Here is a 13411-nt window from a genome sequence, read left to right as displayed (position 1 = left end):
ATGACCAGCATACTAATTTCAACTGGTCTACACCATCTACTCTAAGTAGGACTTAGCTGAATACAACCTAATGCATAAGGAAATTGTGAATCTCACATAAATCTCACTCTTACGAAGGCTGCTTTACATGTTGCTTTTCTTAACATTCGTATGTTGGAATTGAGAAAAGCAGCGTATGAATCTGATTCCTTCCAATCCACTGTTGTGGATTGTGGGGAAATTTAACAAACTGAGCCAGGGGACAAAAATCTTGTTGGCTTCTTTCTAGAGACCCTGTGGTTCATGGCATTCTCGTATCATTTGACAAGGCACTTTAATTCTCCTTGTTGTCCTCTTTCCAGCCAACTTAAGAAGACGACAATCAGAAGGAATACTGTGAGCAGGAGTAGGAGCAAGAGTGGATCTCCAAGTATGATGGCGTTAGCAAGCTGTACGGAACAGGAGGCACAGCTAGTAACAGACATGCTGTCGACAGTGATCAAGTGGGTGGCTCCTCAACCAGAATCCTGCTGTTCAAAGGCAGAATATGCTTTCATAACAGTGCTCAGATGCATAGAATTGCAAGGCTAGGTGTATGCATTTGTCACATTTGCCTTCTCTTCCTCCAAGGTGGTCAGAAATAGTGTACAGGAGCTATCACACTGTGTACTCACAGTAATCCTGTGGGGTGGGGAAAGGCCATAGGGAAAGGTTGTGGCAGGGTACATGCTTGGCATGCAAAAGGTCCCAAGTTCAATTCATGGCATCTCCAGGAAGGGCTGGGGAAAGACTCCTGTCTGCATCTCTGGAGAGCTGTTGCAAGTCAGTGTAGTCAATATGAGCCACATGGACTCTGGATAAGGCAGATTCCTATGCTCTTGCGTGGATTAGGCTGAGACTTGGCATTATCCAAGGCAACAGAGTGAACCTCATGACTGAATGGAGATTTGAAAGTCAGGTCCTCCGGTCCAAGTCCACTTCATTGTAGTGACTAAGTAACATGAAGGTAAATTAGCTCAAATTCCTGCAGGAAAGGGAAGATTTGATCAATTTTGGACATTATTTGATCAATTTTGGACATTTTGGTGATTATTGTTATTATTTAATTTGTATACTACATCCAAAGATCTCAGCGTGGTTCACAACAGAAAAATACAAAATACGTAAAACAAAGACAAACCAATAACCTCCCTCCCACAAACACATTAAAAAAGCCATCAAATGTCAATCAGCCAAGCGCCTGGTTGAAGAGAAATGTTTTTGCCTGGTGTCTAAAGGTGAAGGGACCAGGCGAGCCTTGCTAAGGAGAGCATTCCACAAATGGGGAGCCACCACAGAAAAGGCTCATTCTTGTGTTGCCACCCTCCAAGCCTCTTATGAAGGAGGCACATGAAGAAGGGCCTCAAATGATGATCACAGGGACGGGGTCAGTTCATATGGGGAGTGGCAGTCTTTGAGGTTTTGCATCTTTTGTTCTGCTTTCTTGCTGATAATTCACCATGACATCTCACTGCAGCCAATTTTACTAATTTAGTGTGCTGTATATTCAGGGAAGACTCCCAATACCTTTTTCCTACACGTATCCCTTCGGATGTATACCTGGATAGTCTCAAGGGTACGCTGGCTTTTCATATTCCCAGGGTTTGGGGGCAAAGGGCAACAGTGTGACAAAGGCAGCCCGCTTTGTCTTTCATTCCAAAGTAAATTCTCTCCTGACATTCTAGGGGGCTGCTGGAGGAAAGCCAATTCCATGAAGCAGTGATGAGAAGCCTAGCAAAGCCCACTCCCTACTTCTGCCAGTTCTGGAGTGAGGAGTCAGCCAAACAGAAGCACAGCCCAGGTGGTACCTCTACAAGACCAACTTCCCCAGAGTTTAGCCCTAGGTGTAGAGCAGAAGATGAAGATGCTGGAGGAGCAGTAGAGAGATCTCCTATAGAAACTTCAGAAGCTCAAGAGAGTCTAAGTGTCATTATTCGCAAGGAACAATTCCGGGAGCAGAAGGAAACCATTATCAGGTGAGCCAAATGTACAAATTGAGGGGCATATCTAAGTAGGGACTCTCAGCAAAATAGCCATACTCTGGTGACAACACTTCTGTAATGCGAAAGATGCACAGAACAATGGGCAGGATTCAACAACATTTTTGAGCTAGTAGGAGGGTTAGTATTAGCAAAGGGATTTTTCCCACTCTCCTTCCTCACGCCACCCCCAAATCTGGAGGTTTGGAGAAACCCCAGAACAGTTTGGGGGGCACATGGGGAGAGGGAGATGATTCTACTGCACAAGGAAAAACCCCTTGTGCTGACAGAACCATCTGCTTAGTGCTATGTAGAGTACTGGGCTGGCCCATCCATGAGGCAAGGCAAAGCGACCGCCTCAGGCGGCAGGATCCACAGGAGCATCAGATCCTGATGTGGCTGTTTTATTTCCCCTTGTTCCTGGTGCAGATCTTCACTCTGCCCTTCTTTCCTTTCTGGAAGCAGGATGCCATAGTGTGGTTCACCTCAGGTGCTAAATGTCTTGGGCCAGCCCTGGTTGAAACAAACCTAATAAGGAACTTTCATTTTCTCTCCTCTACACGTCCAAAACTTTACTCCAGAGGGTCCCGCAACCCCCAGGAGCTGATTTTGAGAGCATATAGAGTTGGAGGGACAGAAGAGACAGTGCCACTGCATGCCTGGAAGTCTATTATATGAGCAGAGCAGCAGTGTTGGAGAGACCCATTAGCTTCCCAGGATACTTTATCTTTGCTGCTTTTACTAATTAATGCAGGTTGTATTGACAGCTGGTTCCTTACTGTCCCGACTTTAAAAATATTTAAAAGAATGTCACTCACTCCATCTCCCTGCGGCTCACCTATGTCCTTAAAATGCTAACTCTTGCCGCAGTATTCCAAATTTCAAAATATTGCTAAGCGACACATTTTAGGTTATATTCTGTGCTATCAAAGTACCTGTTGCTGTATCATGGGATGCATTTCTCTTCCTCCACAAAAGCCAAAAGCAGCCATTCATGTCTGCGGGAGAAAGTAAAGCAGCTATAATTGGAGACATTGAAGAGGTAGCACAAAACTTGGCCTCATCCCTGATGTTGAGCCCATCAGTATCTGAGATGGAGGGATGGTTTTTTCCCTCCACTCCAGTATATTCCCTTTAGAAAGCAAAGGGACAAATGCATTCCTCCGGGAGAAAGAAATGAGACTGCAGTCTGGGACATACTTGAGCAAGGGACAAAATTTACTCCCTTCCCTGACAGGGCTGTTGCTTTTCTTCTGCCCATAGAAGTGAGCAACCCCTGACTTCTATGGACATCTAAGAGAAAAAGTAAATACAATCCATCACAGTGATGATTCTACTACTCTGAAGTTGAGAAGGATTCCAGTGTATTAGAGAGAAGCAATGAATCTGTGCCTAAGCTTCAGCCTAGAACCTCTCTTACATTTACTAGCCTGTGTGTGTGTGTGTACTGGTACTTTCCGACCCCCATCATAGACATTCAATTCTATATATGGATTCATCCATTCATCTGTCCTGTCTGCAAACACACCCTTTCAATAAAACTGGTTTAGCTTTTTCCCATTCATATATTCCAGGCCAGTGTGCCTTTGGTTTGTTAGCATAGCCGACAAGTTGGCAAAGATCTATTAAAAAGGTAGAGAGTAGGATGGGCACTATGCTGTGGTACCACTCTGTAAGCATGCTTGGAAACACCAACTTCCCTGGACAGGGAGAACTGAAATGCTCTTTTCTCTTAAGGTTGCCAGCATTTGCAAATCTGACTGAGATGGTGCTGGAAAACACCATCAGAAACATTCTGGTGGAGGCTAGTCGTGGGGAGGTAGTACTGACAGCACGACCCAGAATCATTGCACTCCCTACTGTTTTCTCCCAAAAGTGAGTAATGGGTTATAGAATAATAATAATAGTAATTTCCTTTTTGTATGAGCCTAGAACAAAAGGATAGAAGAACTTGGTTGATGCCTATTTAGTAACTATGAAAGCTTAGTGGGAGAGGGTCATTTATGTTCTTATGGTTGGAACATTCGTCCATCTTTTCTTTTGTATCCTATTGGTTTCCTTTTTTTATTGTCTCACCTTGTGGTGTGATTGGCCTGCTCAATGGCCACGGAATGGAAGCACAAAATATGAGGGAAATGGGTATATGGTTGAAGTTAAAGGAGGTGGTGAATAAAGGGAAAGAAGGCTTGGAGGAAGAGGTGTAGTGTGGTGAGTACTGTGGCCTCAGGTGCAATTTTGAGAGGGGGCGCAAACAGTAGGCTCCTCCATCGGAGCCTGGCTCCATGCCAGAAAAAGCTGTGCCTTTGCTGCGGTGCTTGTGCTTGGGGCAGCTCCGACCCCCCCAGGCCTGACCTGGGCGAGGAGAGCAAGTGAGTGGGCATTAGCACTGCCACCCACCCTCCTTGGCTGTGGCACGCCTTGCGCCCAACGGCAGCAGCTCTGCTGCTGGGTTATTTCTGACCCGGCAGCGGAAAGCAGAAGAGTTGATGGCAATGCTGCCACCCACCCTCCTTGTTTGTGAGGCACTTTACGCCTGGCTGCAGTAGCAGACATGACCCGGTGGCGGAGGGCAGGAGGAGAGTGGCAGCAGCTTCCCTGGGCAGTGCCAGCATACACTCTGCCACTGGCCAGAGGAGAATGGTAAGAGGTAAAAGCAGAAAGGAATCCACTAAGGTTAAGGCCTGGAGAGGGGTGCACCAGTTGGAAGAGAAGGTTCTCATGGTACCTGCTGCTACACAAGGAAATCAAGCAATAAGATATGAGAAGTGTGCCATTGGATCCTGTTAGGTGGTCTCTAGCAAAGAACATGCCCAGCCATGCTCTTTTAAAGTCAGAAACTGGACCTGGGGCTTTAGAATATTTTCTTTAGTATTATGAAGTTGTAAAAACTGAAATGGAGCTTTTTATTTCAGAACTATCAGTCCCATTGCTCCGATGCACAAATCGCCTCTGCTCCACCCCACTACAGCACCACTGACCTGTGCCTCCAGAGAGAAAAGGGACTCTGAAGGACAGCGGCACATCATCTTGCCCCCCTAGGGGCTTGGAGAACACTGGTACCACACAAGTCCAGTATTCACATCTGGCTAGACCCTCTAGGAGCTATGGTGCTACTGGAAAGCTGCCCTCTTGGAGGTGTGGGTCAAATGAGAAATGACTTGCAGAGAAACTTCTGTGACCCTACCCTATTCAATAATAGCGCGGGATCTTTATCATGCAGCCTTCAAAATACAACTCTGGTTTGCGCCAAAGCGGAAGTGGTTCCACTTGTGCCCTGTGTGTGAGAGATTATTTTTTCAAATTAAGATGACTTTGTTTCCATCTTGGCAAGCCTCTTGTATTGTAAGTGTTCAACTTTCCCTCCACCAAGGGGCAGTGCAGTCTAGTTTCTCAGCGCTCCAGCCTCCGCAGAGGACAGCACTTTTCCTTGCTGCTACAATTCCTGAATAATGAAATCTGGCAACCAGATATGCAAGCCACAAAGCCTTTCTGAACACCAGTAACCACGATTAAAATAATACAAACTTGACGGAAAGCGAACTGGGGTGGCCTGAGCCTCAGAATGCAGCTGTTTAAGAAACAGGCTATTTATGGACTCTCCATTCTGTCATTCCTTTTTAGTTTCCAGGAGCTAGAGGTCTGCAAACCTTGAAGGTGTTTTTAAGGCTAGATCTCCACACAAACATTTTCAGAATGCTATACATTGTCGGGCTTGGGCCACCAGCTCTGAAGTTCTGTAACAGCAGTGTGTTGCAGTTTCTAAACATCACCAAATATACTCTCCTAGCAGCTTGATTTGCATCTTTCAAAGATCTCTCTTAAGAGGAGTTGTGGGTCCTGTTTTTGAATTTGCAGAGGTATCCATCCAAAATGTGTTCTAACTGTAAGACGAAATTGTTAGCATAACCTCAACACACATAAGCATCTATGAAAACTGGAACAAAGAATTTGAAGTGGGAGAGGTAGCATGATCCTGTGTTCTCTGTTAAGCAGCAACCGCCAGCAAACTAACAATAAACCAACGGGTACGCCATTCACTGCAATGTCTTGTGTGCAAATGCTTTACCTCATTAGATAATTATAAACTTTTCTATGAATGGTGTGGACCGTAGTCTTGCCTTATCTCTTTAGGCTAATGTCATGACTCAACTTGATCAACATTTTTTCTCTCTTTTTTTTACAATGCTGATTTTTTGCCATTGTGCCTAACCCATCCATTTGCCAGAGCTACCTTGTTAATTTTTAGCAAAGATTTTAACTTATTTCACCATCTCCTCTCAAGGGCGCATGGCCCCAATCATTGGGGTATGTGTGGTGGCCTAAACTCAGAATTTATTGAGAAAAGCATCTGCTCCCCCCAATTTCCAAACATGCAATTTTAGGAGGAAGATATGGGCACGAACAGGGCATGTGCTAAGTTTTCTACAAGGTTGGTGAGAGCAATAAATAAATGATGTACAGACATACCTTCAGGATGACAAATTCCATGCAACCAAATATTGTGCTTCTCTTTCTGGAGCAGAGGCTCCTGTGATTAAAACAGCGACTATATTCAAACAGCAGTTTAGTTCAACAATAAACACTTTTGTTCCCTCCACACTATCACCATCACAGATTTCTCATGTCACCTTAGAAGGGGGACTTAACACCTGAGCCCATAAGCCTTTTAAAAACAAAGTATTTGTACTGCAGCTAATTTATTTCAGAAAGTCGGAATTGGCTTTAATTTGGCATATATAGGGCTGCTCTTTTTTTCCTGGGTATCATTACCTATCTGCAAACCAGGGCAATAGCTCTATTAGCTACATGGTAGTATTTAGGTGTCAAATGGAGACAGCCTAGGAAGAAGCTCAAGAGAAAGAAAGCACAGGGGGCAGCTATCTATTATGGCTGGATTGGAAACACTTAGAGAGGATGTAGCCAAAACGGCTGTGTCCATGCTGCTTAGCAGCATGGGAACAGCAGTATATTCCCCATTGCAGAGGTGATGGCTGATGTGCTGGGTGAAGCTTGGTGGGAAAGGTGGGCTGGGGTTGGTGCACTGCATGGAGAGCAGCCATGAGTTGCGTACACGTAAACTGGAATATGGCTTGATGTGATTAAATTATTGGGGAGGCTGGCTGCTCAATGCCTCACTGTTATTACTAAAGCACCTCTGCTCTGTTCTTTAGCCTGCACATTGCTTCTCTTTTCTGTGAGCTGGTTTAGCTAGCTGCCTTGAGAGGGAGACTAACTAAACCCAAGAGAGAGCCCCAGAGCCAAGCTATGCCATAGCTTCATTATGTGATGGCAAGCAGCACCATGCTAGGCCCTCAAAAGGAAGCAGAGCATGGAGCCTCCAAGCTGCAGAGCTTCAGGGCCAAACAAACATGAGAATAATTGTGTGAATGTAAATAACAGTCACAGTCCGAGGATCCTGTGAAATGTGGAGAATAGTTTAACACTGCCTTTCCAGTGGCGGAGCTTCATGCTCCGGTATGGGGGGGGAGAGAGAGCAGGCGGGGCTGGTGTGCGTCCTGGGGGTGTGGTGCACCACCTGCAGGGGCTGGGCAGTTGTGATGGCACCTTGCCGGGATCGCGCTGCTGGGGGCAGTGCACTCCCCCTACACGCCTCTTCCTCTGCCAGTGTGCCTTCCTGCCACATTCCTGGTCCCAAAAATGCCTTTCTAGCTGCTATTTGCATTTCTGTTTTGTTTTTAAGCCTGGGTCAGCAGCAAGGAAGCTGAAGAGTTAAACTCACCCCTCTCTCCCCACATGGTCCCATGGTCAAGCTTCTTCCTGGCTGATGTAGATAACTGAAAAGAAAAGTGTACATTAATTGTAGTCATGTAATTAACATCTAGTTGGCAGTCAAGCTTAGCCCTGTGACTGTCCTGCTTACTCCCTTGCAGGATCACAAAAAAAACCCAACTCGTGTTTGAACCACAAAGTGCTGTTCTATTGTAACAGCATAAAGCTGAATAAGAAACAAATAAGTGCTTTATGCAGCCAGGATCTGGTGCCTTGCCAGCAATCCAGCTTTCTGGAATTGCTACTGGAATTGCTGTTTGCCATGAGATAGTTTCTCGGGGAGAAAAAAAACCTTGCCCAATCTTGGGGGGAAAGGGTATCGTCTAGACACCAACCTTTGCTCCTGTGCCTTTAACATAAGTTTGAACAGATGTTGGTCGTGAAAATGATTGCTTTTCTACCTTGACAAGCTGCTTCTACTGATTTCCACACATCAAGCAACAGTTAAAAAGCACAAGAGCAGGCCAGGTTGAATGTGTTTGTCAACCCCACAAACCATGATGCAATCACACTCCCAGCCTATGGCAATCTATTCTACCTTATTCACTCCCCCCCAGGAAAACACACCGTTCTTAGTTTGTCTATTATCTCCCCACCCACTGCAACACTGCTTTTATTTCTCATTTGCCCTTTAGTATCCCCTAGACACCCAAGCTTCATTCATTTTTTATTGTCTGTTCCAAAGAGCATTATATATTGTCTTAGTGGCTCCTCATTGTTTAAATAATTGTGACTTGAGATACAAAAACACAGAATTATAAAAATACTTCTGTTCAAATGTACTGAGAGGGGAAACAACTTGCCCATTTGTATGAACCACAGGCCTGTAAACAGAGCAATCCAAAGCATGTCTACTCGGAAGTAAGTCCCTCTGAGTTCTGTGGAACTTGCTGTCAGGTAAGTGTGTATAGGATCACAGCCTAAATGTGTAAAGGTTTATCAATACACAATAAATTATCTCCTGATAAATTGATTCTGGATATATGGTTAAGAAATCAAGATTATGAGGCAAGAGTTTTTAAATATTATGTAGAAGAGGTAAAGCACAATGATAAAAATCTAAGGTTTTAGGATTCACAGAGTCCAATTGTTAGTTCCATTCTGCTTTGTCTTGTACAAAATTTATGTAATGGGGAACAATGACAGGAACATGCACTGATACAGAGACAAACTCCTATTTGCTTTTGTTTTCTGCTCCCTTCTACTATTAAAAGACTAACAATGTAAAGAAATTATGGAAGATTATGGTCTAATATCCTGTGAATAGAAGGGTGTGAAATCTATTCATAGCTCCAAAAGAAGATGGATTTTGCATCTACCGGTATCTCAGATGCAGAGCTGGATTGTGACCTGCATATAATTTCAGTCTATTATGGAATTTGGATTCCAGCTTGCAAACAAAATGTTGCAGCTTTTGTAGGATCGTAATTCATAAAATGTGGGAGCATGTTGAGAAAGAAAAAGATTAACCAACATCTTGGGGCATCTTTCATAACTTCATGTAACAATTTTGAATGTACCTTACATATGAGGTGTTCAGCCAACAATCTTCCACTGTTTTCATACACTTCCTAAAACTTACAGTAACATTTAGTTCATTTTAACTGCTGCTTTCACATAATGCACATTCCTGCTTGGTTTTCCATCAGTGCCCAAATCCTACTCTCTATGATCTTTTGCACAATTGAATATCCTTTTTTTTCATACATACTGTTTCTCAAAGAGTAGCCTTTTGTCCACCGTTGGTCTTCTTGTTAAAGGGGTGTGTACAGACATCCAGGTTTTTTTGGCAAATCACCCCACCCTGGAGCGTTTTGATTGTGGAATACAGTTGTCCTTCCTTCACACCGAGGCTCTGCAACAGGGAAAACCGGTTTTACCAGTACACAGTCTTCTTGCTGCTGGCAAATTTCCTACCCTCACTCTATAAGCAATATTTTTTTATTAATCCAAGTGTGTTCTTGTGTGATCGTCATGGGCACATGTGCCTATGACATCACGTATGATGATCAACCTCCCCCCCAAGCAATTGTAATTAATTTTAAAGGGTTAGATCCTCATTCCCAATTTCAATGGACAATGCCTATCCCTATTCCCTGGTGTCCTGCTGGTTCCCCAGATTCAAAACCCATCTTTCCCCCTCTATACTGGAACACCCCCCTTTTGTTTAAAGCAGTGATGGCCAAACCTGGCCCTCCAGGTGTTTGGGGACTACAACTCCCATCATCCCTAGCTAACAGGACCAGTGGTCAGGGATGATGGGAATTGTGGTCCCAAAACAGCTGGAGGACCAAGTTTGGCCATCACTGGTTTAAAGGAACAAACATTTACCGTATAATCAGTAGGGCTATGGTTCTTGCTACAGGACCCATTCGAACAGATGCACAAAGTTAACTGGCAAAGAGCATCATGAATAATGTTGGTCCTTTAAAAAGATAATTCCATACTCAATGACTGAACATGCATGAAGCCCAGAACCTTCTTGGTCAAGTTGCTGCCCAGCCAGGGACCCTCTATTTTCTAACACATAGTAGCGTCATTTAACCATAGTTCTAGTTACAGGTAGGTAGCCGTGTTGGTCCGAGTCGAAGCAAAATAAAAAAATTGCTTCAGTAGCACCTTAAAGACCAACTAAGTTTTTATTTTGGTATGAGCTTTTGTGTGCATGCACACTTCTTCATATACACTTGAAACAGAAGAGTCAGACCCTTATGTATATACAGAGGGTATATACCACCCTCAGTACATATGTGTTATATATAAAAAGGTATCTTCCATTTTTTAAAAAACAAACTTCATAATAATATTTACCGGTATTTCAATTCATAGTCTTGCTTTTAACAATGAATGGGATGAGACCACCTGGTAAATTTTAACATTAGATGGACAACACACACCTATTTCATTTTACCACAAAATGTCTTGCCAAATCTTTGTCTGAGATCAGAATGCTAAAAATCAATGATATCCATGTCTTATGAGGACATTGTCATCTTGGATATCATTCTGCATGTACAGTACAGCTACTGCACATTTCTATCTAAGATGACAACTCAGGCACAAAGATGTATTTGAGAGGCAAATTTCACCAGGGGCAGCTCTTTCCAGTACCACTAGGTACAAGCAGGGGGTACAACAGTTGTGCATTTTCCAGCTGACAGCCTTTGGGGGGGAGTTCTTTGGGCCAGGTGTGATCCTCAGACCTGTTAAACATTTAACACCTGCTGTATCTCTCCATTGTTGGGCTGGAAAAGAGAGAGAAAGAACAAAAGCAGTGGATGGATCACCTGTTGGCAGGCTGTTCTTTGCAGGCTTACATGACGATGTTGCTTTCCTTCAGACAACTGGTGCATAAGGGTCCGGTTTTGTCGGCTAGGACAGGGTGTCATTCTATGGCATCCTTGCTGTAAGTGGGGGTGGGGGAATGGGGAAGAACATCAGTAAGACAAGATGGAACATCATACTTGAGAATGCCTGGGCTGCTTTAAGAAATCTTTTGAGAACATTGTATGTCTCCTGGTATGTAACAAGAAAGCAGGTAAATTGTTTGGGGAAAGGAAAATGCTTTTAAGGCCATTAAAATGTCCTGTATTGTTCATGACAGTTCCAACAGAATACAATGCAGTGGCTGCTGGCTGGTCCCTTCAGGAAAATAAGGCCCTGTCCTCTGTTAGCCCCACCTGCCTATCTTTTTACTTAGGACCATTCCAGAGGGTGGCACTGGCTGCCGGTGTTGTCCTTGAAGAACTCAGCAGGGAAAAAGAAGGGAACAAAATGCGAATTAGTTGGCTCTGCTTACCATTGTCTCTTGTTCCACCTACTGTTTGGACTCACTGCCTTCCGCTCCAGTAGTTCTACTGTAACAAAGTAAATCAGAGCTTTCCAAACTGTGTGTCACAACACTTTAGTGTGTCAGCTGCAGTGTGCACTGATGTCATGCAAATGCCCCCCCCCCCGCCACGCTCTTATAAGGTAGTTTCACCTCCGGTTTGCAAGTAAAACTGTGTTACAGTATTGAATGATAACCCAGCTTTCACCATGGGTTTTAATAGGTTTAATAGGTTTTATTTGGTAACCATATTTGTAATGGATTTTTGTTGGTGTTTGTCCTTTTGATGCTATGGCCTGTCGGCTACGCAAATAAAGTTTGATTTGATTTGACTGTGTTACTGTGTCACAAAATGATGCATGTCTAAAATGTGTGTCACCAACATGGAATGCTTGGAAAGCTCTGAAGTAAATGATCACCTTTCTGTCTATCATTTGATATAGTTTTATGCAGACGTCTTATATTGAATTTATGGCTCAATTTATGTTTTGTATACTGTAATTATGTATAAAAGAAACACCCACCTGGATTTCTACTGATACGGCTCCCACCAATGCTGCTGGTATCACTGCACACATTAAATTGCAAGCACAAATTGAGTCCCCTCAAAAGTAAAACTAACATGCCACTTAAGACAAAAAAATTGAGAATGTATCTAAAATATGTAGGAAAAAACCCATTGTATGGTGTTAGGTATGTCACTAATCTCTTTGTCCTTAAGATTTTCAGCTGCAAAATGGGAGCATCACACATTCATCTTGAAATCAAGTAACATTGTAAAGCATTATAAAAAAATTCCTTCAGTAGCACCTTAAAGACCAACTAAGTTTTTATTTTGGTATCAGCTTTCGTGTGTATGCACACTTCTTCAGCATTGACACTGTTATCTAAGTAAGAAAAACCACACAGTGTCAAGTCATCCTGGAAAAAGGGCAAAATTCAATGAAAAATTAACCTCTTTGAATTCCTACTGATCTTTTTCACCCCACCCAATTGCTTTCCTTCTTATACTTACAGCCTACAGACACTTCTGGCTGTCACACATACACTACAATAACTATCAAGAATCTTGTGGCATCTGAAAGAATAACAAATTATGGCATAAGCTTTTCATGGACATCAGATGCACCTACACTCATAAAGTCTACAACAAAAGGCTGCACCCTTCTGTTTTATGGGACTGCCGGCATATGGTAATTTCAGTTTTATTTTTGACAGGCTACTCCAAATGATGTACAAGTCTGCTCCAACCTTACAATTTCATATTTTAAAAAACATCCTCGTTGCTGGCATAGCATACAAGGACAGAACTAGGCATTGTGCAAAACACAGGAATGCTTCTTAAGGCCAGAGGTCCCATGTATATTGCCCCACGATGTGGATCAATGGGTGTGCATGTGAATGCACAGTATGATGGTATCATTACTAAATATTACAAGGGAAAGGAACTCCAGATATGGCAGCTGTTTTGGGCAGCAATTCTGTGCTTTGGGTAAATTCTAGTTTTGCCTGGAGAGACTCTATTCAGTGTGGGTTCTTGGGATGCAGAACCCCTAGCAACATTGACTGCAGGCTGCCTTAGAGCCCTAGGGCCTTGACACAACTTCCGGTCTACCGCCATTGCTGTCCGGTGAGAGAATCTTGAGCTCCAAGATTCCCTGGTGCTGTGAGGGAGGGGGGAGCTGCGAGAGCGCCGCAGGCCCCAAAAAGAGCCCCAGATTGAGCGTTCTGGGGACGTGGGGACTCAGCTGCACCCCTTTTCGTCTCCTCTGCTCCCTGGTAAGCCCTATTAAGG

The 13411-nt window shown here is 43.7% G+C and overlaps 1 protein-coding gene across 3 annotated transcripts in view; it reads left to right on the top strand.

Moving 5' to 3' along the window:
- CFAP65 (cilia and flagella associated protein 65) overlaps positions 1 to 6162 on the top strand; it is a 40950-nt gene extending 34788 nt beyond the window's left edge. For all 3 annotated transcript variants that reach the window (XM_035127255.2, XM_060278167.1, XM_035127245.2), the window contains exons 30-33: positions 342 to 482; positions 1704 to 1994; positions 3735 to 3872; positions 4910 to 6162. In XM_035127255.2, coding sequence (XP_034983146.1) covers positions 342 to 482; positions 1704 to 1994; positions 3735 to 3872; positions 4910 to 5036 — 697 coding nt within the window. In that variant the 3' untranslated portion in view covers positions 5037 to 6162. The remainder of the gene's footprint in view (positions 1 to 341; positions 483 to 1703; positions 1995 to 3734; positions 3873 to 4909) is intronic.
- Positions 6163 to 13411: the final 7249 nt, after the last annotated feature.

Source organism: Zootoca vivipara, chromosome 1, assembly GCF_963506605.1.
Source record: "Zootoca vivipara chromosome 1, rZooViv1.1, whole genome shotgun sequence".
NCBI lineage: Eukaryota > Metazoa > Chordata > Lepidosauria > Squamata > Lacertidae > Zootoca > Zootoca vivipara.
Note: the sequence above shows the minus strand (reverse complement) of the source record. Positions and strands in the feature narration are given on the sequence as shown.